Here is a 26,812-nt window from a genome sequence, read left to right as displayed (position 1 = left end):
TCGTTCGCTCCAGTATAGAGTCCGATTTCACGAAAAAGTGCGATCCCCTTATATCTCGGAAAGTTGTGGAGATATGATATTTAAAAAAAAAGGCTCAAAAGACGCATAATCACGAGAGCTGTAAGGTGCAAAAATAATTATTCGAGAAAGTCAAAAACGAAAAAAGTTATGGTCGAAATAGTGAAAATAAAATTCAATTTTTTCCGAATTTTTGATCTTGGTGCTCGATAATTTGGAAACGAAGAATGATATCAAAAATTTGAGAAAAACGGCTCTGGACAATTTAGTCAGCTACAATTTGAGCCTAAAACAAAGACGATCGGGTTAAGGGTTTGCCCTGTAGCCTAACCTTAAAATAGTCAAAAAGTCAGAACGACATTTTTCACATGACACTTATGACTTCATGTTTCGCAGAGTTCGTTATCGGTGTTTGTTGTGAATTATCGGGATTATGACGGCAGAATAACACTTGCACTGCGTGGGCTATCAAAATCGCTGCAGATTTTTCTTGGTCTAACTCTATCTGTCCTGTTTGAGACGGGCGTAGATAACGTGTTCACTATTCGACAATCTATGCATTCTTGTGGTGGTGGGAATAGAAATAGAGATAGAGATAGAGATAGAGGTAGAGGTAGAGGTAGAGGTAGAGGTAGAGGTAGAGGTAGAGGTAGAGGTAGAGGTAGAGGTAGAGGTAGAGGTAGAGGTAGAGGTAGAGGTAGAGGTAGAGGTAGAGGTAGAGGTAGAGGTAGAGGTAGAGGTAGAGGTAGAGGTAGAGGTAGAGGTAGAGGTAGAGGTAGAGGTAGAGGTAGAGGTAGAGGTAGAGGTAGAGGTAGAGGTAGAGGTAGAGGTAGAGGTAGAGGTAGAGGTAGAGGTAGAGGTAGAGGTAGAGGTAGAGGTAGAGGTAGAGGTAGAGGTAGAGGTAGAGGTAGAGGTAGAGGTAGAGGTAGAGGTAGAGGTAGAGGTAGAGGTAGAGGTAGAGGTAGAGGTAGAGGTAGAGGTAGAGGTAGAGGTAGAGGTAGAGGTAGAGGTAGAGGTAGAGGTAGAGGTAGAGGTAGAGGTAGAGGTAGAGGTAGAGGTAGAGGTAGAGGTAGAGGTAGAGGTAGAGGTAGAGGTAGAGGTAGAGGTAGAGGTAGAGGTAGAGGTAGAGGTAGAGGTAGAGGTAGAGGTAGAGGTAGAGGTAGAGGTAGAGGTAGAGGTAGAGGTAGAGGTAGAGGTAGAGGTAGAGGTAGAGGTAGAGGTAGAGGTAGAGGTAGAGGTAGAGGTAGAGGTAGAGGTAGAGGTAGAGGTAGAGGTAGAGGTAGAGGTAGAGGTAGAGGTAGAGGTAGAGGTAGAGGTAGAGGTAGAGGTAGAGGTAGAGGTAGAGGTAGAGGTAGAGGTAGAGGTAGAGGTAGAGGTAGAGGTAGAGGTAGATGTAGAGGTAGAGGTAGAGGTAGAGGTAGAGGTAGAGGTAGAGGTAGAGGTAGAGGTAGAGGTAGAGGTAGAGGTAGAGGTAGAGGCAGAGGCAGAGGCAGAGGCAGAGGCAGAGGCAGAGGCAGAGGCAGAGGCAGAGGCAGAGGCAGAGGCAGAGGCAGAGGCAGAGGCAGAGGCAGAGGCAGAGGCAGAGGCAGAGGCAGAGGCAGAGGCAGAGGCAGAGGCAGAGGCAGAGGCAGAGGCAGAGGCAGAGGCAGAGGCAGAGGCAGAGGCAGAGGCAGAGGCAGAGGCAGAGGCAGAGGCAGAGGTAGAGGTAGAGGTAGAGGTAGAGGTAGAGGTAGAGGTAGAGGTAGAGGTAGAGATAGAAATAGAAATAATTTTATTCGTGAGCACAAACACAAAATAAAAACTTATACAGAGAAACATAAAAAAGAGAAAGTGCCACGAAATGGTCTCACCTCAGCATGTTGCTGGCGGCTGCTAGCAGATAGCTGATGCTGAACCCTGGCAGAACCTAGTGTAGCTCGGGTTTAATACAACATAAGCACACGCTGTTTTGGTCATCGGACTCGTCTCGATGAGCACTTAGGAGAGTAGTACCCAAGATAGAGCTGATGCTGAACCCTGGCTGTACCTAAAGGAACTCAGGTTTGTTGCAACATAGGCACACGCTGTTTTGGTCATCCGACTCGTCTTGATGAGCACTTAGGAGAGTAGTACCCAAGATAGAGCTGATGCTGAACCCTGGTTGTACCTAGCGGAACTCAGGTTTGGTGCAACATAGGCACGCGCTGTTTTGGACATCCGATTCGTCATGATGATCACATGGTAGAGCATTACCCAAGATAGCTGATACTGAACCCTGGTAGTACCTATTGGAACTCAGGTTTGGTGTAACATAGACAAACGCTGTTATGGTCATCTCTCGTCGCGTCAAACTGCTGTCAAGAAAATTTCATATCTTGCAGCAACGAATTCCGTAGATTCATTTCCAATGTGCTCGATAGTCGTGTGTGGCACGAAATCTGTGAATTTTTTTAAGTAATACGGATTACTCGTCTCAAAATCAAAACTTAGTCAAATTATTAAACTTACCTACTGACCAGACCAGAAACCTACCGTACCAGACACATATTACTGTACATAATTGAGACGAAGATAAAAGATATAAATAGTTTGAACGCGCGAGGAATGTCGACGTGCTATGTTTTAATCACCCAATTAATGGCGGTTAATGATGTTGACATCGAGACATTGTTTTTGTGGAAGCCTCGAGATTTAACGAACATAATCGCTCGTTCTTATTAGTTAATTGATGTGTTGTTTTGCTGTCTATAGTTTAATTATTTTGCAGGTATTTTCGTGGAAATGTTTGATAGGTAGGTACGGCTAAAGTTGAATTTGTGAAACACATTATAGCGGTAAAGATAGCTAAAGTAGATGGACCTGACATATGTAGGTACATAGATGTAAGCAATTAAAATTAATTAAATAAATAAAGATGGCGCTGCTCGTCTCAAATTGCTAGAATATTGCGACTCGCAATCAACTCGCAATAGCTTCGTAGGCCACTGCCTAATAAGTTCGAATTATTGGCATTTTATTCTGTAGTGACACTTCACTACAGAAAATGTCAATAACGCGCATGTGACACCCTTAATATAGCAACATCCATAGACTACGAAAACCACTTAGCGTTGCTTGTTAGTCTCCATAGGCTACGGCGGCCAAAATCGAGAAAAAAACTGTCTAAAAATTGAATTTAGCGCGGAGCAAGTACCAGGGCCTCATGAGTTACGAGAAGGTGTCGTTGACCAACTCGCCGGGCCGTATGAAGCCGTAGTATGAAGGTATCGCGGCTGCTCGCGTATCTTAGCGAGTAATAATTCGAACTTGTATACATTTTCATGTCAAAATGGTGTCATTCGCACGTGCATTTCGCTCGTTTTCCTTCGTACCTGTATTGATACGAGCGAGACGCACGGGCGAAGAACACCAAAATGACATTTTGATGTCATTTTAACATCAAAAGGTAAATTTGACTGGTCTCTAGGTTAGGAGGCCGATAATTACTCATTGTATAATTGGAAAACGTCCGCATCTTATGTTACAGATGATACTATACGACGTGTGACACAACAATGGGCCACTTCCTTATCAAACCGCATTGTGCACTAACAATCGAGGAAATTATAAAATTCTTCCGTCTCGTCGTACCTACGTGCCAGGAATTTGAATGGTCAGGTATGACCACGTGGACAATATAAGTATTAAATATATTAATCAGTATCGTAATTCGTAATCGTAACTCTAGATGACGATTCGAGGCCCGATTTTTTAATTTCGACCGCTCGAGTTCGTGTATTTCGTTCATTAATATCTCCATTGCTAGGCATTTAAATTCTACTAGTAGAATTGAAAACGAGTGGTCAATACCACTAGATTCCAAATTTTGATCGCTCGTATTTCAAAAATTAGCATTTCTCCGTTTTCCACCGATTCTCGAGCGCCGAAATCGATCGATCGGAATTCTAAAATCGGCCCCCAGGTCGTAAATCATCGGAATCATGAGATACCTTCAACTAATCTTAGGTCTTTTTAGCCAATACCCGTATAGTTTCGCCCTATCTGTCTATATCAGTTTGCTTGTCTGTCTCTGTCCGCCCGTGGCAGGCATGGTTTCTGAAAACCATTATTGTACCTGAAAGGTGTAATTTTGGATGAGTGGAATATACAACCAGACTCTCATGTCCGGAAATACGAAATTTAAATTTGGAATATCGAGTGAAAGTTACGGACACGTTACTTGTTTTTCTGGACTTGGCCAAATATTCCGGCTCATAATCCAACGTCCTGAAAATTCAAGGACATACGGTCCCCCAAAATGGGAATGTGAGTTAAAGTACTTGTAATATTTTCACCGTGACTCGCACAAAGGATGGCACGCAAACTTACATATTCAGTCATTGTAGTCGTTTTTCTAAGAGCTGCCTACAAATCAGTATGAAAAGTTCTTTGTTTTGCGTTTATTGACTACATCAATAAGTTTGTGGTAAGGGCAAAGACACTAACACGGGGTTCAGGACTAGAGTCATTGATTTTATTTTATTTTAAATTTATTGCATTTTTATGTTTTTTTTATTTCCGGGTTTAGTTAAGTATTCAGGCTAAGCAATATTTAAGGGCAAGACATTAGGTACTTTTTTAATGGTGTCAGTCGATCCGGTTTGTTAAGGGAATCAAATATATTGTCTCTCAATTCAAACATAGACAGAGAGAATCATTGATTTCGGGGTTGGTCCCATAGTAAAACTTGCTCAGTATAATCCTAAAACCTCCCTGGCAACGGGAATGCACTTATTTTTTGGCCACTCTGTATATGGGAGTCATTGCGATACAAACGCCGGTCAAAGTCTGACAATCGTATACAACTCACAAAGCACCCCATACTAAACAGTACGAAGCTGTTTTGAACTATATTTATTAATATACTTACTTAGTTGATAAACAATATATTTTTTAATAAAATTTAAGGATTTTTTTCACTTTGGAAGTTAAAACTTGAACAGTTTTAAAAAATTACCACCGAGGTCGGTCTTTTTTGACAGTAGGCAAGAAATAGCATACGAACTACGTTGATGAAAAACTTTTCGTAATAGGGAATATTACGCCACTACCACTATCCATCACAATCTGGAAGTCTAACGCGAAACAAGAAAATCGAAATTTCGTTATCTAACCTCTCTATCACTCTTGGATATTCGAGCGATAAAGAGACAGATAATTAAATATCGATTTTCGCGTTTCCCGGTAGGCCCTTGTTAACAAACCGTCTTCATCAATGTCATATTTTATTGTCTGTGAAAAATTGTCAAAAAACTGTTTAAGGCACAGTATAAGTTACCCTATGGTTTACTAGCTAGCTTAGTGCTGCGCTCTGGCGGCAGAACATTGCAGTAAAACCCCCTATTAGGCTGCCTGCGTATATCAACCAAATTTTGCAGTTATTTTTTATTAAAGTTGCGTCCGGACAAAGTTGCGAGATAACGAATTACTGCGTGCAATAAATTTGGTATCAAGATACCAGTTTCATTTAAGTACTTACTGTACAGTAAAATATCTCTGGTTTTTGGGGCTCTTTAGAAAGGCAACGTTTCGAAATTTTTAGGGTCTTCAGTTGCCACAAAATTAAAAATAACACTTGCACTGCGTGTTATTTTGAAATAACACTTGCACTGCGTGTGCTGGACTTATCTTGGTCTAAAGCCCCCTCCAGACTATCCGCGTGAATCGCGGGCGAAGCCGCGAACGCGAGTGTGGAGTCGATTTCGCTGTCTGCGAAAATCGACTCCACACTCGCGTTTGCGGCTTCGGCTTCGCCCGCGATTCACGCGCATAGTCTGGAGGGGGCTTAACTCTGGGCGTTTTCAGAAATAAATATCGTAAACCCGCTTCTCACAGATCCCGGTGTTTTTGGGTTCTTTCAACTCAGAATCACTAGCATATTCAATTCTGATGATAATATAAAATGTCGCAAAAATTTGTATGAAAAATAACACTACGTCACGCACATACAAGTGAAAAAAATTTTCATACTAAAACGTGACGTAATGGAATGGATATTTTGGGACATCTTTTTTTAATGGTGGGATGGAGAATGCTGTCGATTCTGAGTAGAATGAGCCCAAGAACGTCCAGATGTGAAAGAATCAGGTTTTCAATATTTATTTCTGAAAACGCCCCTCTGCGAAATTTACTTTCTATACATCTCGTTAGCACTAATATGCGACTTGCGAGTACGAGCGAGATGCATAGAAAGTAAGTTACCTTCTCGATAGCGTTTATGTCAGTGCCTAACTGAGGATCTACCGCGAAAATCAATATTCGCAATTGCGGGGATCTTTCTCTTTTACTCCAATGAAGGCGTAATTAGAGTGACAGAGAAAGATGCCCGCAATTTGCGAACTTCGATTTTCGCGGTTATAGCCCTGGTGGTAGCCACACTGGATACATTCATATACGTTTTTGTTGCTACAGTTATAACACTATGTTTTTTTCGTGCTTAACTCATGCGGAACATTCAGTTGAATAACTAGCTATTCGTGATCAATTATGTGTATTGAATATTGTTGTCCTTTACAAATCGCTGATGTTAGAGTGATGAGAATGATAGTAGAATTGGAGGGTAGGTTTGAATCGGTTCAGGGTTGTCGACGACGCGCTATCCAAAATAATCAATATAAAAAAAAATACGGGACAGGTTATTTAGATGACAACGGTTTCACTCACTTGAATCTTTAGTTGCACGAAGTGCAGCTGCCGCGAGCACTCGAGCCTGAGGAAGAGCCCCCGACGGGCCCGAAACATGTCGCCAATAGCGACTAAAAATTCAAGTGAGCGAAACCGTTGTCATCTAAACAGTTTAAATATGTCTCACGAAAGTTTAATTTCGATACGGGAAAGAAGTGAGAGAATCAGAGAAATGTGGGTAACACTTACGAGCAGATGAATATGACGAACGTTTTTACTATGTCGGTACCTTTTGTTTGACATAAAAATATGTGCCCTTTGGATAAGTGACGTTGGTCTGCACATTTTACTACTAATGGCTCTGTGAGCTGTTTTCGCTCCGCCATTTTGAACATTTTCCAAAACTGAATCGTCAAAAAAAACCGTCCGTCTAAGCTAACTCAAACAGAATTATAAGTGAAATTTACATTTGTGACGTGACTACCATAGTTTGTCACTGTAAAATTATGTGCAGAGCCATCTTGGTTGCCATCAGGCATCAGCCATTTCATTCAAATTAGTACCTCCGAAATTGAATGTGTTATGGAAAAGTTTTGTCTATAACTACAAAAAATATTGTGGTTAAGATGCATAGCATATTACGTATTAAGTAGATGTCATATTTGGATACTAGCAACCCGCCCCGGATTCGCACGGGTTAACAAATTGTACACTTAAAACCTTCCTCAAAAATTACGCTATCGATAGGCGAAAACCGAATGAAAATTCGTTCAGCAGTTTTTGAGTTTATCGCGAACATACATACCTATACACAAACAGACAGACGCGGCGAGGGACTATGTTTTATAAGGTGTAGTGGTAACGTTATGTGTCAAGTTAAAAAAGGCACAAAAAATCGTGGAACTTCCGTGACTGCCAACCCTAACAGGTGTACTGAACTAGTTAAAATAGGATGGTCAATTCACTAGTCTTTTGTGAACGATTGCATACTGCAGTGGTTAGAGGAATACAATGTATTTATATTTAAGGTAAGAAGATTTTAATCAAAATAACACGGATAGTCAAAGCTCTCAAAGAGTAACGGAGCGAGCTATGCTCGGAGTTTCCCTGCGTGATCGAATCATAAATGAGGAGATACGCAGAACCGAAGTTGTTGACATACATAGCTCAGAGAATTGCCAGACTTAAGTGGCAGTGGGCAGGCCACAATGCACGCAGAACCGATGGCCGATCCGATGGGGCAGAAAGGTTCTCGAGTGGCGACCACGTACCAGAAGACGCAGCGTGGGAAGGCCCCAGACTAGATGGACCGACGATCTGGTTAAAGTCGCGGGAAACCGTTGGTTGAGGGCAGCGAATGACCGATCGCTGTGGAGATCCTTGGCACAGTACAAGAACAGTAGTGAATCTTCATAGAAATGTGCCGCTGCCGGCTTAATGAATGTGTGCGTGCGCGCCGGGCGCCGTGTACGCACGCGCTGTCACGCACACATTAGCATAATATACGGGGGAATACGGTGGCGGCAGTGTGGGCCGTACCGCGACTGTGATCGCGTTCGAGTACGCTGCCCGCCCGCTCGCATTTGTCTGCTCTGACGGTAGGCCTTAATTTTTTTGACCATGACTTCGAACAGAGGCAATAGTATTTTTTCTACTCGTCAACTGTAATTCTTGAATTAAGATTTCTTATACCATACTGCAATTGGGTATTTTTAATGTATGGGCTCCCAACTCAACTATAATATTCATTTCGATACAGTTTACTCAACTATAATGAAATTGGCCAATTACAGCTCGCCGCGAGCAAGAGGACGAAACAAAACCATAGCTCAAATTATTTATTTATTTTAGGTTGTATAGTAGAAACAATTGGTTCATAAGTCAGAAATGCGCATGTGACACCTTTAATATAGCAACATCCATAGACTACGAAAACCACTTAGTGTTGCTTGTTAGTCCCCATAGGCTACGGTGGCCAATATCGAGAAAACAACTGTCTAAAAATTGAATTTAGCGCGGAGCAAGTACCAGGGCCTCATGAGTTACGAGAAGGTGTCGTTGACCAACGCGCCGGGCGCGGCGGCCGGGACGCGTACCAGTATGAAAGTATCGCGGCTGCTCGCGCTTTTAGCTGTATACTTTTGGTTTGGGTTGTTTGTATGATTCTACTAGTTTAAAGTATTATATTTGTTGACTCGTAGAAAAAGTATTGTATACAATAGTGATATAATTAAGCTTTTCAATCTCGTACCTGACTTAGGCAACATTATAATAAATAGAAATGTAGTGCTACTCATAATACGCAAATAATATTTAACTAAAAATAAAAGTGACAACCCTAAGCGCCAACGCAAGAGTAGGTAAATAACTTGCCGAGCGGCCTTAGATTCACTACTGTTCTTAGTGTACTGTGTCCTTGGGGAGGCCTTTGTCCAGCAGTGTCCACTGCTGGACAAAGGCCTTTCGGCTGAGATGATGATGATGAACACGTATAAAATTGTTATGGTGAAGTTCAAAGATTTACAGAGGTTAGTTAGACTTTAGCCAGCGAGCCTTGTCCATGAATGCCGTCGGAATGTTGCCGAATTTACGAACTTTCCAGAAATAATTTCGGAAACTTCTAATTTTTTGAATGGAGATAAAGATTTATCGTCTCCCAAACGAAAGTTTCCTTTGATTCTTGTAAAATATTTCCATAATTTCCGGGAACATTTCCAACCTTTTGGAATCTTTTCGCAACTTCCTGGTAAATTGTTGTCAGCAAAATTAATTAAAAAAATAACTTGTGAAACAAGTGACACGGCTCGATGGTTAAACTTATTAATTAATAATCAAGCCTATATCGCCTTAAAAACCTCCATTCTGAAGTCGGTTAAAAACGTAAAATGGAGTCTTTGTACCTTAGCTTCGTGAAAGAAAATCGACTTCGTTGAAATGGTATCTTGCTGCCTAACTTTAGAATCGTGTACGTGTATTTGTTTAACATAATATTTAAAGTTAAACATTACACTGTAAGTGTATGGATATTATTAACATTGTAAGGGTCTTTTATACGTGAGAGTTTTGCTCCTTTATTAATTAATCCTTGTTTAGGTACTTAAATAAGTTGTTTAAATGACAGTTTCATTATATTGCAGTTACTCCGATTATAATTAATAAGAAAAAAATACCTAATCACTTCAACAACTAGGGGTATTCTGTGAAAGAAGTTGAATACGGTATCCATTTTTCAAAATTTTAAATGTAAGTTTTTTTTAATAGGTATATTATAAATATCAGCCCCAGATAAAGTAATTAAGACACAAATCGCATGGCATTCTTCCAAATTTCTACAACTTCAACTTCAACATATGTATATTCAGCAAATAGGCCACAAGGGCACTTTAACACGTCAACATTGAATTTATATACAAGCAAAAATAATAACAATACATCAACATTTTTTATTAAAATACAACTAACTGCAACTACCAATTCAAACTAACGTAACTAACGTATTACAATTACTTACTTAGAGATGTATATGGTCTCTTAATATCGAATTACATAAAAAAATAACTATAATAATAATAATATAAAAAATACAGATACAAAAACACAAAAAAATATGATATTTAGAGGTGTAAATGTCTCTAAGTGTCAGAACTATAAGATTATATAGTTTATCAAATTATCCTTAGAGATGTATAGGGTCTCCAACAGTCAAAATCCTGTATAATTACAATTGCCTTTGTACACAGTTCAGCAAAACCAATGACTCCCCCACACTCGTACCCCGCAGCCAATACGTGTACAGCATTACGATACACCATAAGTTACTCATGAGGTTTTCCTGGAGAACCACTTTATATGCCAAGCTAGTCCTTAGCAAGAATCAGTGTCGGGGGAGCCAGCGGTGCCTGTGCGCGCCGATACGCGAAAAGTGGTAAAAACACATTGTTTACTAGTTTTTTTACGCGAAAATGCTTTGTGTTAAAACGTGTGCGTTAAAATTGGATTAAGGGCCAGTTGCACCAAACAAAAAAGTACTAATCGACGCCATTTAGCAGTGAACTATATGTCCCATAGGTACAATAAAATTTTGCGAACTTTTTATCGGTGGCAAATTGTTTGGTGCAACAGACCAGTGCAGTCTTGTGTTTGTGTGTTTATTAGTCATCAGTGTGACAATCAAAAACTCATACACATACTCTTAAAATCCTTAATGAGATATGAGCTTTATTTTGGTCACTTACTGAGTTATGGTTGTAGTTACACTGACGAAAATAACACACAAAACGAAGATTTGCATAAATTTACGGACCTTTTCGTGCAATATAAAGTTTACGAGACATTTATGGTTTGTTGTAATTACAAGGCTGCGATTAGGAAGGAATTGGAAAACTTATATGTATTAGTACCTACCTATGAGTACATATGTACAGTTGACGTTCAAAAAAGGTTCCTAGCATGTACACTTACATTTCATAGTGAGAAATCGGTCAATTCGTCAATTCCATTCTTATTTTGGTCTCGGAATTACAATAAATATAATTTATACCACATGCAGGTAAAACGAAAAAAAAAAATAACAAAGTTCCAAATTTAAAAATTGAATAATGTACAGTCAACTGTAAAAATATGGGTGCACAAATCATCTCAAAAATATGTCCCATAGCTGCTCTTATGTCAGCTAATTAAGAACTATGGAACATATTTTTGAATAAGTTGGCTACACCCATATTTTTACAGTTGACTGTACCTACCTAATCAAAAAAGTCCAATACTGATTCCCTTTACACGGCAAACGATCCGAATTTCGAACAAATCGAAATTTAAATTCGGAACTTTATTGTTAAACCGTTACGCTCTTACGCTTTACCGTTACTGTCCCTTCGAAAATCGAGAGCACAGAGCCTGTAGATTCAAAACATTCCAATTTGGATTTTAAGTCAAGGTGATAAGAGTGGAAATTGAACAATGTTTTACTGAAGTAAGTCGAACAGTTGATAAACCTTAAATTAACCCCGAAATTTTATCTCTCGGCCTAATTAAGGAATGTGAAGTGATTTCGTAATGAAGAAAATATTGGGAAAATTTTATTTTAGAGAACAAAATTGTGAATTTTGTTTAGCATTTTCGCGCGTGTTACAATTTATATTCTTTTTATAAAAATTCTATTGAAAATAGTACCTGAATATAAATTTTATTTTATTCGTTTGTCTATTGTCGTTAACAAAACTAATTTAAGCGAATATTTAGTTAGAGCATCAAAACTGAGTTTCGTCGCTTCGTTCGCTGGATAAAAAATATTTAATATTTTAAAAAGGCAGGTTTTCGTTACCTAATGATGAAAACCAAATACAAAGCCTGGTAAGTGCACACCGTAGTTTACGAATACTTGCTCTAGAGAAAAGAGGTGTCAGTTGTCAGTATGAGTTCGTACCGACCCCAAAAAAGGTTGTTGGAAAGCTATTGTGTTGTCTATATTTAGAAAGTGTCATCGAAAGTTGACATTTCAATGGCGCCGTTATGATGGCCTGTATGCGATACTGTGATGCATTGCACTACATTTTTGATAAAGCAGTTCATGCAAACAAGCCGTTTTACACATGGTGTTTTTATTACCGGCAATATTTTGTAACGTGAGTCATACACTGAATAACTTTTATTATGGGACCAGCGCCGGATTCGCGAAAAAAACTTTGGCTTTCCCATAGAAAATAACAACATCTGATCAGCCAAAATGTATCGAAAAACGCAATTACTTCTGATTCGTTCCAGAGGCCGAAAATGCGTTATTAATATAGCATCCATCTTGCCAAAAATAACGTACCTACCTACCTATGTATCTAATTGTATATTTACATTACATACTCACTAACACTCACTAACACTTGTCGAAAACAGACATTAATGTAAAAATTCCAAATAAATTAAATACCACCTTTATTTTAACCACAAATTCCCTGAATTTTTTATTAAAAATTATTATGCGTAAGTTTTTGTATGCATTTTGCCGATTTTTATTTTTCAATTGCATTATGTTGGTAAACAAACGTCGATTTACAAGTCTCTAAACATAGAGATGTACCAATTTCAACAGGATGCTTTACAATGATATACCTTCTTATATTATAATAGCAAAAAGTTGTATGTGCACATACGTTTTGTTACACATACGACTTTATTCCTCACGTATATAACGATTCGTTAAATGCTAGTGGGGCATTATGCAGCGGATTACAATTGTTGAACAATAAATAAGCATTTGTACCAATGCCACATGCCTTAGAATAATAGTTTCGTTTTAATCGGATATAATATAACATGGCGAAATATGTACAAAAAATAAAAATAAAATCTCAACAATTGCTGTTATTATTCATGAAATACACATTTTTAGATAACATTATAACTTTCTCTCCTAACTCTCCTTCCGTGCTACTTAAACCATTAGCTACCTATATAACTTTAGTATGTTCATTAAAAACGATACTACAGTGACATATTTCTAGAAATATATCTTCATATCTTATTTAGTTAAATTACATATTGTATTGTTGCAAACATGTATTATTTAAATTAAACTTTCTCTACACTTATTGCAAATCACACACGCCTCTCTGTTCCCAATACGCACTCAAACCCTTGCACTCGGACAACCTGATTGCACGGTCAATGGCACGATAAAACCTATATTCGGAGAACAAGGTCGGATATACGCGGGCCGTGTTGTGCACTTACGACCTAATGCGCGGAAAGTGGGGTTATTGTATGCAAATGTGCAAAAAGTCAACAACCCAGATATACGCGAGCGTTTAGGGTTAGGTTAAGTGCAAAGATAGAGGTTTCTTAACGTCGGATATGGCTTACTCGTAAACTTACTTTTGGATTTAAAATAAACAAGATTTGTTTTTTTTTGTTCCCATTCTGACATACTTTTCGAAATTACTGGCTAGTAGAGTGTAAGATATAAAACGGTTCTTAGAATTTTAAATAGGTAGATAGGTACTTACCTATATTCTATATATCTTCATATACATATCATTTTATAAGGTTCAAGTAGTTAATTGGGACTCGTAGTGGGTTACGAATAACGTCAATCTTATACCTTTAAACGAGCAATTCTTGTTTATTTATATATATATTTCGGGGATCTCGGAAACGGCTCTAACAATTTCGATGAAATTTTCTATATGGGGGTTTTCGGGGGCGTTAAATCTATCTAGCTAGGTCTTAAATATCTCTTGAAAAAACGCATTTTTGAATTTTTATATGTTTTCCGAGCAAAGCTAGGTCTCCCAGATATTATTCTTTATTTAAGAACTGTATGTATACCATGGCAGCAATAATGAATATGAATATGTTCTAGAGCTCTAGTATGAAAGATTTTTTTGAAATTAAAAACCCCATGTTTTCACCCCATGGGGTTGAAAGTTGTTATTTACTTCTACGTGGACGTATAAAAAAGAATCATACGCGGAACCCTTGGTAATCGGTAATCGGTATAGTTCGAGAGCGCATCTAAGCCTTAACCCCTTACTGTATGCAATAAATAATATTTGTTTATAGTTAAACTTTAATAGTTGTCAATAGAGGTGAATATCATATCCGCCATATATGGCATTGTATGTGTTAAGGGGTTAATTTATACCAATTGATAGATAGATAGATAGATAGATAAATCATTTATAATCTGGCTAAAACTGTCAATGAAACAGCAGTATTAACCGCCTATCAAGCCTATGTTACCTCAACTTTAAGATACGGCTTAATATTCTGGGGAAACTCCACAGACCGAGATATGGCCTTCAAGGCACAGAAAAAATGTTTACGATCAGTGTGTCGGGTTCCACAAACCGAAACCAGCAAACCAAATTTCATTAGGCTCAACATACTCACATTACCTTGCCTGTATATTTACGAAGTAGCGGTATATGTTAAAAATAATATTGGCCAATTTTCTGTTACCAATAGTGCACGTCGTTGCAACAAAATTTATATAAAATCAATTAAAACGGCTTTTATGGCCAAAAGTATTTTCGGCATGGCCCCTAAACTCTATAACAAACTGCCAGATGATATCACTAAATTAGATGACATTAGTATTTTCAAAAAGAGTCTGTTTAAATTTTTAGTTAGGAAAGCATACTACTCGATCGGAGAATATTTGTCTGATACAGAATATTAATTATATAGGTATATGTAGGAATGTAAATTACTAAATTATTTTTTATTTTTATAGATTAAGTTTGTAAATATGCATGCACCATCTGGAAAATATTTGTATGCCTAACAGTGGCGGCGCGTGGAATTTTTCGCTAGACAACTCGGAGCAAAAAAAAAACACCTACATGAAACACCTACATTATGTACTTATTTTTTCATGATAAGCGAAGGTAAAGTAAAGCGCTAGGTGTGTCCTTGAGTTCGTTCTTTTGCAGTTAGTGTATAACCACCTTTGCCATACTTGTCATCACTGACGTCACATAAACAGTGTATGTCGTGTATGACAAAAGCGGATTCCTACTCCTAAATTCCTAACAATCCTAACTAATAAGTTTTTTGCAAAAATTTCATTTTTGGTACAAGCTTTTATCGCTGACTATACTTTTCTTACGACAGACAACTAATACTCATCGAGACAATTCTAAAAACCCCTAACACAATTAGGTTGCGTTGTTCCATCACAGTTCTTATGGCGACCTCCTGTCTCCATCATCAGATCAGTTCGACAGTATGATATTATTGTATTGTCAGCAGAACTACATACAGCTGCCAATTTTCATGACGCTACGATCCTTGGAAGATGTTTAAATTAGTTACCTTAGATTCCATTACATTAGTTACATACAGATCGTCCTAATAAAAGCTTGTTAAAAACAAGGACTGACCTTGAAACACCTGCACGATCAATACGCAACACTAATAACACTCAAAAATTCACTGCTTTAGTCTTTATATATAAATATATGCACACAACTAAGTAAAATCTCATTAAAACCTATAAAACTAATAAAAACAACAATAACAACAAATCTTGGCAATAACCGGAACGGAAGTGTTGTCATAATATTATTCCATTTTCACCCACGACCTACGGACTTCCAAAACCTATTACTACAAATTTATAAACAGTACTTTCTTCGAAGAAACCCTCGTTATCAAATTACCTTAACTAAACTTGCGACTCCATAATATTCTTAGATTTTGTAATAAAATTTCTTTTCTTAAAGGTTTTTTTGAAAATTTGGTATTAATGATAGCAAAATACAAAAAAAAATTACCCATTAATTCAATTCAATTTTTTGGTACGGCAACATTAACCACACGAGCGGCAAACGCGACTCGATTCAAAATTGTGAAACATTACACTCCAATATAAATCTTACCTATTTGTATTTAAGGTTTAAATTCAAATGAAGCATGGTGTACAGCACTTCGCCACTCGCGGACTTTGACTGTGTGCGTGCATTTTTCCAATATAAACCTTATCATGTTACGTTTAAGGTTTTTATTTAAATGAATAACTCGATACAAAACCGTGTTATTTTGATGCGTAAATACGCGGACTTTCTTTAGCGAACTTTATGAGCGTGTGCGTGAGTTTTCGTATGTGTGTGGTGGCTCATGAATGAATACTCAAGCTTAAACTTAGTCGCCCGCGCGCCCGCTATGATTAGTTGAAATTTAATCAATAGTGAAGCTTTAGTAAATCGTGTTATCGATTACAAGGTAATACGTAGTGTTTTCGTTATGGATATATATGTAGCAATAAATTTTAGGCAAGCCGGTGGGAATCGGGTTGTATGAAGCCGCCGCTACTGATGCCTAATGGCTAAACATAGTGATACTCTTTTTAAGTGTACAATTATATCTGTAAAAACCTATGTTTACAATTAAATATATGGTTTATGATTTATACCTACAGTGGTAGTGGTATTACTAAACTAAATTAATAACTAGCTTAAATCTAATGTAGGCCATTGAGGCATTGTACCAAGGATGCTGGCGGCATTTCCTCGTTGTATCGAAATATCTCTTCATAAAACATTAGGTACATTAAAATTAAATTAAATAATTTTTACAGTCTAATTTTGAAATCTAGGTACTTAATCTGATATGTTAATTAATCAGCACAAGTATCCAATTAAATACAAAATCACTTTTAATATAGGTGGAGTCGTAAATTCTTGAAAGTGGGGTAAATACATTCGGAAGCGGAGAAAGGATAATGTAAATAAACTAAGGATGTTTATTTACATGGTTATGAATAACCCGTTAACTTCTGTTTGTGTATGTATTAAAATAAACGTGTTGAGTTTGTATTAATTTAAATATTGCATATTTACGTTGCGATTTCTTTTTTACAGTTTTATTATTTTTATTTGTAACTTAAAGGCCGCAATTCACTTAGTAATCTGTTATCGTTTAAAATATTAATATCTGGGGGACCGTGCTTTGCACGGAAAACGTATAAAAACTCAAAAATGCGCGTTTTCCCAGAGATAACATCTAACTAGATTGATTTTTCGCCCCCGAATGTATATAATATAGCAAATTTCATCGAAATCGTTAAAGCAGTTTCCGAGATCCCCGAAATATATAAAAAAAATACAAGAATTGCTGGTTTTTTTTAAAGGTATAAGATTTAACTCCAAAAATGATAACACATACCTATAATATAACATTCAAAAATCGTAACATTACATTATAATATAACATATCATTAAAATTATTATTAGAGTTGCTATTAGAAAGTTTTGTTTTGGATATAGATATACATATGCAGTCCATATTCATACATAAACAAATAGACGAATAACTTAATTACTAAGTTAATATTTTCTTATGATTCTAATACGTATAAAGCGCAAAATTAACTAATATCAACTGATTAATAATAACGTACACAGTTTGCACATAGTTATATAAAGAGTTTGAGGTCAATGAACAGGCTTCAAGTTCACCGTCATTTACATTTACACCTAATAATATTTATCCTATGCTTTTTGGTGAAATCGTCCTTGAGAAGGAAAGTTAAATTTCACTTGCTAATGCTTATTGCATCATATTTCTCATTTTTATTTTGATAGGTATACCTAGATTTTTTTTTCCTCAGATATCGTTAAAGTTTAGTGTGTACCCGTAGAGTAGATAGAGTTCCCTAGTCTGTACAAGTACAAGCACAATTTCATCTAATATCCAAAAAAAAACTTCCTCTGATTTACGAAAACTACAACGATTAATTACATACCTACCTACATAGGTTTTTTTTTTATCGGGATAAGATATTATTTCGTATTTATCCCGCCCGAAACGAGGATACAAAGACCAAAAAAACTTGATAGTGAGGTCCTCTCATACTATTGTCACTGTGACAAGGTACGAAATGGTATTGACTGTACTAAGGTATCCTTAGTCAATTCGAACATTTACCTACGATAGGAACAATACCGCATATGAAACATGTTAAATGAATATTAGTTTATGTTAATATTATATAAGCAGTTCATTGCCACATAAACATGCCAAGTTCACGTTTCAAATTTGCATAATATATATTTTAATCGATTCAATTTTTAAGTGGTCTGGTCACCATTTTGCATTTTAGTAATGCCGTCATGCGAAGAAAGTCAGTTTTCACTTTTTTATGAGGATAGGTATGATAGTGATACATTAACTAGGAAAAATGATCATTATGGCAAAAAATACTAAGAAATGCAATAATAGGAGAAAAAACTTTAGGAATCCCGATCCCGATATAGATCTGCCTGCTGAGATATAGTGCTATATAGTCCCACCCTGCTGATTAAAATATATTATCAATAGACTTATAAATAGATATTGTATTTTATCAGTATCACCCAGCTATCATAACGAGATTACGACGCGACGTGTTTTAAATGTGTGTAACACACGTAGGCGCGGCGCACATAATCACGTACGTCTATTTGTCTATTATTAATTATAATATGTTATTTTTATACTAACTAACTACCTATTTGGATCAGTGATCCAAAAATAATCTTGGCAAAAGAGCGTTATTTTTATACCTAGTGCAAAAAGTAAGTAGGTAAACAACATCGTTGCCTTTTATGATTCTAGGAGAGTAATGCAGTGATCATTTGTAAAAAAAAAATGTTGGGGTGTCCCAAAAAAAACTGATAAAAATGTTTTGATAGGGGGGGGGGGATCCCCCAATAATTGGTATTTAGAACTATATGTTACAAAGATATCAATTGACCTCAAATTGGGCGGGTCGCGGACGCAATAAATTCACTATCAATCCTTAAAAAAACCGGCCAAGTCGGATTCGCCCACCGAGGGTTCCGTACATTTTAGTAGGTATTTGATGTTATAACTAGTTAGCGACAGCAAAAATACATCTGTGAAAATTTCAACTGTCTAGCTATCACGGTTAATGAGATACAGCCTGGTGACAGACAAACAGACAGACAGACAGACGGACAGGACAGTGGAGTCTTAGTAATAGGGTCACGTTGTCCCTCGCTACTTTCATAATGTCACTGTGAGAAGGTACGAAATGGTACGCAAATAATTTTTAGGGTTCCGTACCGCAAAAGGAAAAAACGGAACCCTTATAGGATCACTCGTGCGTCTGTCTGTCTGTCCGTCTGTCACAGCCTATTTTCTCGGAAACTACTGGACCAATTAAGTTGAAATTTGGTACACATATGTAAATTAGCGACCCAAAGATGGACATGTTTATTTATAATTTTAAAATACATAGGCTCGAAGTTAATTAAGAAAATAGCCAAAACATTACCATTCCCCCCCTTTATCTCCGAAACTACTGAGCCTAAAATTTTGAAAAAAATACACAGAATAGTTCTTTACCTGAAGATGACAGGAAAACCTATTAGAAATGTGCAGTCAAGCGTGAGTTTGACTTATGTACGGAACCCTAGAAACGCGAGTCCAACTCGCACTTGGCCGGTTTTTTTGACTGTACAGTATCAATAATTAAGCCTGCATTTACGGTTTCATCTTTTTCACACATATGAATATGTACGAAGCTGAAGGTCCTGGGTTCGGATTAGTGATCCAAAAGACTCGAGCCTTTTAGCTCTTTTTTAGGGCTCGCCTTATCTCTTTAGGCTAGAAATAGGCTTTTAGCCGTTAGGCGTCAAGAGATGAGGCGAGCCTTAAAAGGCTCGAGTCTTTTGGATCACTAGTTCGGATCCCGGTAAAAGTTTATTTATTTGTATATTTATCACAAATATTTGTTGCGCGAATGATTCAAACTTGTTTTGAAACACGCTTGTTTATGATGGCAGTACATATTTAGAACATAGATTAGATAACAACTGACCTCAGATTGGGGGGTCCCCTTATATCTCGGAAACTAAAAACCCACTATATACACACCGTAACAACTGACTGTCTGTCTGCGTATCTGTCGTGACTCATGTGTAGTTACCTAATCCAAATAAGTTAGCTTTTCACTGTAGGTAAACATCAAATTTCTTTTGTAAAATCCGACGTTTATAGTCTAACTAAAGTGTGACTCATGCTAGACCAGAGCCGGGCCGAAGCTTCCGGCGCTTCGTTTTCTATGGAAAGAATCACGTCGTGATAACCTGATAACCGATCAGCCGTCAGAAAGCCGTAGAAAATGACGTCACGGACGCCTCGGTCCCAGGTCTAGCGTGAGGCCATCCAAGCTGCATCTTCTTGGCAGCAAAAAAATGTGAAAGCGCCACAATACCTATTCAACATAAAGGACCCCGCAACAAACATAGGGAAAAAGTGGTTATAGACAAATCTCACGAAATTTTAGTATTCTCATGCAGATTTAAGTCTCCAAATATTTTTTTATAAGGGCATAAATTTCTCAGAAGTATATACCTACTTTCATTTTTGTCAATTCAATGTACCGATTTCAGGAAACTCATACTCGTAGAAATAGAAAAATATTAACTTGATTATCTCTGAAAGTATACTTCTGAGAGATTTGTGCCTTTATAAAAAAATATCAGGAGACTTCAATCTACACCATAATAAAATTTCGTGAGATTTAACTGAAACCACTTTTTCCCTAGATTTTTGCTGCGGGGTCCTTTATGAAACTAAAAGTAAATTGAAATTGTTACATATTTGCTGTGATTTTTTTTTTCAATTATTGTTCTAATGCTAAAATAGTTATTTGTACAACAAGAGATCAAAGTTTGATATTTCATCGAGTGCTTATTTTGAGTCCCGTGCAAACGAATGATTCTATATAATAGATTCACGAGCGTAGCGAGTGAATCTAATTTAGAATCTTGAGCGTAGTAAGGGATTCAAAAGCGCACGAGATGTAAATAACTTTGATCTCGTGTAGTACACAAAATTTTTCACCCTAAGCAGTGAGAACATACCTAGAGGGACAGAGATAATAGAACCCAAGTATATCGAACTTGTATTAGACCCCGCATGTTGAAATGACATTTGACTATAAAGATCACTTGAATGACATTTTGTCTCACTCAGTGAGCAAAATGCGATTTTGCTCACTCATTTTGTCTCACTCAGTGAGCAAAATGCGATTTTGCTCACTGAGTGAGACAAAATGACTTAGTGAGCAAAATCGCATTTTGCTCACTGTTTTTAAGAAGCAAAGTACCCTTGTTCGAGCTGCTGAGGTGAAAAAAATCTAAGTTATTGTTTTAATGTGATTTTGCGATGACCTGTTTTGGCTATGCTTATAAATGACTGTGCGTAATTACAAGCTTGTTTAATTGTTGTATTATAACGTAGAAGGGAAACCACAATTGTATGATACCGACTCTATTGTCAATGCAGTTGACGAGTTGATGTCAATAACCTTATGAGTGCATCAGTAGATCAAAACAAAATTGCAGCTTATAGTACGTGCAGTCAGCAAAGGTAACAGATTATGCGGACTACGCGTCAAAAGTATAATAATAGCTTAACAAAATCGGACATAATCTCTATATAGAACAATTAGACTGTAGGAAATGATTTTGAACGAGAACTGTAGAGATCTCTATTTGGAAAAGTATTCTAGGGTCGCAAATAATTTAGGCGCGTTGTTTCATACGGTACTATGAATATTGAAGTTCGCAAATTTCGTACATCTTTCTCTTTTACTCCAATCAAGGCGTAATTAGAGTGACAAAGATATTAGTTGCTCGAAATTTGCGAACTTCGATTTTCGCGGTTTTAGCCCTTATGTGCTCCACCTAAACCACGTAAGGTTTAGGAATAACAGTATAAGTGACCGTACAGTCGCTACCAGATATATCGGAACGGCCGTGGTGCTCGGAAATATCTGAACACGCACTCTAACGCCTTGACAATAGAGGCGTGTTCAGATATTTGTGAGCACCTTGGCCGTTCCGATATATCTGATGGCGACTGTACAAGACAGGATCACAGGCCCGTGAAAACGCTCGTGCCTCTTTTAGTTTTATGTAATAAAAAACTCAGTTTAATTACATTACGTTTTAGTTAAATGCGTTTCAATAATTAGATTCTTCAATAAGATGTGTAAGTAATTCCAGTTTAAAATGAAAAAAAATAATAAAGTAAAATTGTTTCAGAAATTTTTAGTTAGGGTAACAGCACCAGTCATGGGACATTTAAGAGGAAATTTGGAGTATTTGTGATATTTCCCTGATATATGTAAATGGTCTACCGCTTAGCGTGAAGATGAATATCCTATCCCTCTTTCATGTTTCAGGCGTGTTGTATACAAGATACTGCAGTGTGTTTTCACATACTTAACAAATTAAAACTATGCTTTTTTTCTCCAGTCATGGACACCAAAGCTCCAGTAATGGAACCCCAGTAATGGGCGTGGATCCAGTAATGGGCCCCCTATAATGGACATTGCTCGATCAGTATAAAATATTGAAAAACGGAATAAGTATTGGCAAAAAAATCAATTTTTGGTATAAGCTTTTATCGCTGAATGTATTTTTCTTTCCAAAGCCAACTAATACCCATCGAGACAATTCTAACATACCCAAACACAATTAGTTTGCGTTTATCGCAGAGTTCCCATGGCCACCTCCTGTCTCCATCATCAGATCAGGTCCATGTTATCATAATATTGCATTATCATCCGATTTGCATACTTAATTACGTATACAAAATTTCAACTCAATCGGAAATCGGAAAGTGGGTCAAATTCAGCTACCAAGATTTGACCCACACTAACTAACAGGGCAAGTTAAATAAAAGTTTGGAAAAACGATATTAATTTATCCGAAGTCCGAGCATACCTCCTGGTTGACATATTTCGTAACTTCATTTTACTTCTGTATTGTTTAAACATGAAATTATGGCATGGCAAGCATCATTATGTAAATTGTCCCATCATAGGAGGTATGCAGTTTTACAGCTCCTATAATGGGGTTGGGCCAAATACTACTATTTTTTTACATCTGTCGAGTCACAACATAGAGTGTGTTGTACCTATACCTTAATCTCATGGTAAATGCAATTAACAAAACACATTCTAGTTTACATCAAGTAATAATTAATTAAAATTTAATAAATGAACTCACCTCTTTTAGCGAAGTTGTTAAGAATTCTTAGTGGTAATTTTTTTCAGTGACACGACAACTTTTGGGTTGACGTCAATTTCTTAAAAATAACCGAATTTAATAAAAATTCAAACTGAAACAGCTCTAGGACTTTTATTTATGATAAAATATAACCAGTGTTTATAAACTACTTTTAGATACTTATTTTAGAGGATTTGTGGTTTTATGTGCCATTACCGGTTCCACGTCCATTATAGGGGTGTTTACTATAGTGTTTAATTTAAATTTAATTCTATCTAGATTTTCAATTGATAATTCAAAACTAAATTAAAGGAAACTTTGACAACAGAAATGATTCAACATTTAGTAGTAGGCATTTAAAATAGTTGATTTATTTTCCAACGAAAGGAAACACTCAGAGATAACAAAGCCGTTGTTTCATTCCTTAGTCATCGTCCATTAGTCTAAATGGAAAATCAAAATAAATCATTAATTAAAAAAACAACACACTTTTTGTCACCTTGGCCGCTCTAGAAATTTAACCGTGATACAAAACTGTGCTAATGATATTTATTTCGTATCTAAAATCGCTCCAGCATGTACTTTCTACCCCAGAATCTATACGGATGACGCTCTATACAATAAGCCTACACATTCGCCATATAGGTTCTGCGGTGCAGTATTGATACATGCTCTCGTACTAGCGGTTGGCCTACTAATATCAGAGTATATAAAAGATCCGTCTCAATATGCAGGTTCAGTTCGTGTCGTCGCTTAACGAAGTTCGCGCGTTGAACTTTGGGACCGGTTATGGGGTATCCAGTGGCATTAGTCATCGCGGCGCTGGCGCTGGCGCACGCCGCCCCGCCGGGGAAGCCTTCCCTCGGCTGGGGGGAGCGCACCTTCGCCATCGTGGAAGTCAACCAAGCGGCCACAGCCTACAACCAGCTCGTCAAGCGCCACGATGCCGCCGACGTCTCTGTCACCTGGAACGTCTGGTCTGGCGACGCCGCCGAAAAATCCAGGGTACTCCTCAACGGACAGGAATACTGGTCGGGACCCGGGCAGTCCACGGGCTCAGCTTCTTTCAAAGTCAAGAAGGGAGGACGCTACCAAATGGTTGTAGAATTATGCAACAAGGACGGATGCAGCTCCAGCGACCCAACTGAAATCGTTGTTGCTGACACTGATGGTAGCCATTTGCCACCATTAGATTACTCCATGGGAGAAAGGAATAAGCCTTTCAAGCAGACATCGGGGAAAGTAGTTGGAGCGTATTTTGTTGAATGGGGCGTATATCCTAGGAAGTTCCCCGTGGATAGAATACCTGTGCCCAATCTGAGCCATCTCTTGTACGGTTTCATCCCAATCTGCGGTGGCGACGGCATCAACGACAGTCTGAAGGAGATCGAGGGAAGTTTCCAAGCTCTACAGCGTTCTTGCAGTGGTCGCGAAGATTTCAAAGTATCCATCCACGATCCTTGGGCTGCTCTGCAAAAGCCTCAGAAGGGGCTCTCGTCCTGGAACGAGCCTTACAAGGGTAACTTCGGCCAGCTGATGTCTCTTAAACAGGCCCGCCCAGACTTGAAGATCCTGCCTTCCGTTGGTGGCTGGACTCTGGCCGATCCCTTCTTCTTCTTCGACGATAAAGTCAAGCGTGATCGCTTCGTAGCCTCAGTCAAGGACTTCCTCCAGACTTGGAAGTTCTTCGATGGCGTCGATATCGACTGGGAATTCCCTGGAGGCAAGGGAGCCAACCCTCATTTAGGAAGTCCCAAGGATGGCGAAGTATATGTTACTCTCATGAAGGAACTGCGTGCTATGCTGAACGAACTCTCCGCTGAAACTGGTAAGAAGTACGAGCTGACATCGGCCATCAGTGCTGGCTGGGACAAGATCCAAGTGGTCAACTACAAAGAGGCTCAGCAATACATGGACCATATCTTCCTCATGAGTTACGACTTCAAAGGCGCTTGGTCTAACGATACGCTTGGACACCAGACTCCTTTACACGCGCCGGCTTGGAGGCCTAAGGAAACTTACACCACAGACTTCGGTACAAAGATGCTGCTTGCTCAAGGAGTGAATCCTAAGAAGATCGTCGTCGGCGTCGCTATGTATGGCCGAGGCTGGACCGGCGTTCACGGTTACGAAGACCCGAAGAATCCCTTCCTTGGAAACGCTACAGGGCCCTGCAAGGGTTCATGGCAAGACGGAGTCGTTGACTACAGAGACATAGCCAACGAAATAGCGCAAGGAAAATGGGAGTACACATACGACAGTGTCGCGGAGGCTCCTTACGTATTCAGAAAAGAGACGGGCGATCTCATAACTTATGATGACGCAAGGTCGGTCATTGCCAAGGGCAAGTATGTGAGGGCGAATAAACTCGGTGGTTTATTCGCTTGGGAAATAGATGCTGACAACGGTGATCTCTTGAACGCAATGAACCAAGGTCTAGGTAATAATGCGTTTTAACTGACCTGAGCGGCTATGTCATCTCCAGACGCGAGATAGTATCTTTCGTCTCTTTTTCACAATACTTAGAAAGAGATGGGTCTATCTCGCGCAACTCGTGCAGTGAGATGTGCTAGAGCCCGAACTGTATGTGATCGTAATTTTAAGTAGTTCTAAGTAGGTTTAAGAACGACTGTAATTTATAATAATGTTTCGCGACTGCAAAATGAAACATAAATGCTGAAAGGTTTGTGCGTTTTTAATTAATTTCCTTTATGCGAGCAAAGAACAAAGAACTAATTAGTTTAATAGTTAAAAAAGTGGCTGCTTTCTAAACAAATCGTTTGAGAGCATACACAGGGATAAGTAAGTATACCTACGTTACTTTCAAACAAAAATGGACTTTATTTTCATGTTATAAAGCTTAAATTAATACAGTCATGCTTTATTTTCCAAGTGGGTATGTTTTTAACTTAAGCATGCAATTTAGAAAAAAAAGTGCCATAGAATTAAAATCCTCTAATAAAGTATAATGTTCTGCTTATTGGTAGGTATAATCTTTTAGATTTTGAATTTACATTGGCATCATATAAGTCCATAATCCATTACCTTTTTTTGTGATGTTCGATACTACAAAATAGTTCTATTACAATTCATTCCCTAAGATACTTTGGTCATATAACTAGAAAATTTCAGGGTATTCTTTGTCAGTTAGGTATCCCGCCAAACGTCAGTCCTATACAAATAAATGAATTTCAATTAATCCAACGATAAACAGATCTTAGACTAAGTAAAAGATGACTCACGTTAGACCGGGCCGGGGCCGGGCCGGAGCTTCCGGAGCTTTATTTTCTATGGATAGCACCACGTGATCACCGATCAGCCGTCATAGAAAATTACATGTTGGACGCCTGGGCCCGCGCACGGCCCGGTCTAGCTTGAGTCATCTACAACAGTGTACGAGGAAAGCAACGCTTGTATCGAGTTGACCTCTCTTTATTGCTTACCTATCTCTGACGTCGGTTTCCTTAAAGGATGACTCACGCTAGACCGGGCCGTGCCCGGACCGGGGCGTCCGACATTGACGGACGGCTGATCGGTGATCACGTGGTGCTTTCCGTAGAAAACGAAGTGCCGGAAGCTCCGGCCCGGCCCCGGCCCGGACGAGTGTAAAGTCATCCTTTATACTGCCGTAT

General features: G+C 38.2%; 1 protein-coding gene across 1 annotated transcript; it reads left to right on the top strand.

Annotated features, from left to right (window-relative positions):
• The first annotated feature begins 10,500 nt into the window (after positions 1-10,500).
• LOC134789474 (chitinase A-like) lies at positions 10,501-25,866 on the top strand. Its single transcript, XM_063760056.1, has 2 exons — positions 10,501-10,585; positions 23,915-25,866. Exon 2 carries the CDS (start codon positions 23,970-23,972, stop codon positions 25,635-25,637), a length of 1,668 nt encoding a protein of 555 aa, XP_063616126.1. The 5' UTR covers positions 10,501-10,585; positions 23,915-23,969; the 3' UTR covers positions 25,638-25,866.
• Positions 25,867-26,812: the final 946 nt, after the last annotated feature.

The sequence above is a fragment of the Cydia splendana genome, chromosome 1 (assembly GCF_910591565.1).
Source record: "Cydia splendana chromosome 1, ilCydSple1.2, whole genome shotgun sequence".
Taxonomy (NCBI): Eukaryota; Metazoa; Arthropoda; class Insecta; order Lepidoptera; family Tortricidae; genus Cydia; species Cydia splendana.
Note: the sequence above shows the minus strand (reverse complement) of the source record. Positions and strands in the feature narration are given on the sequence as shown.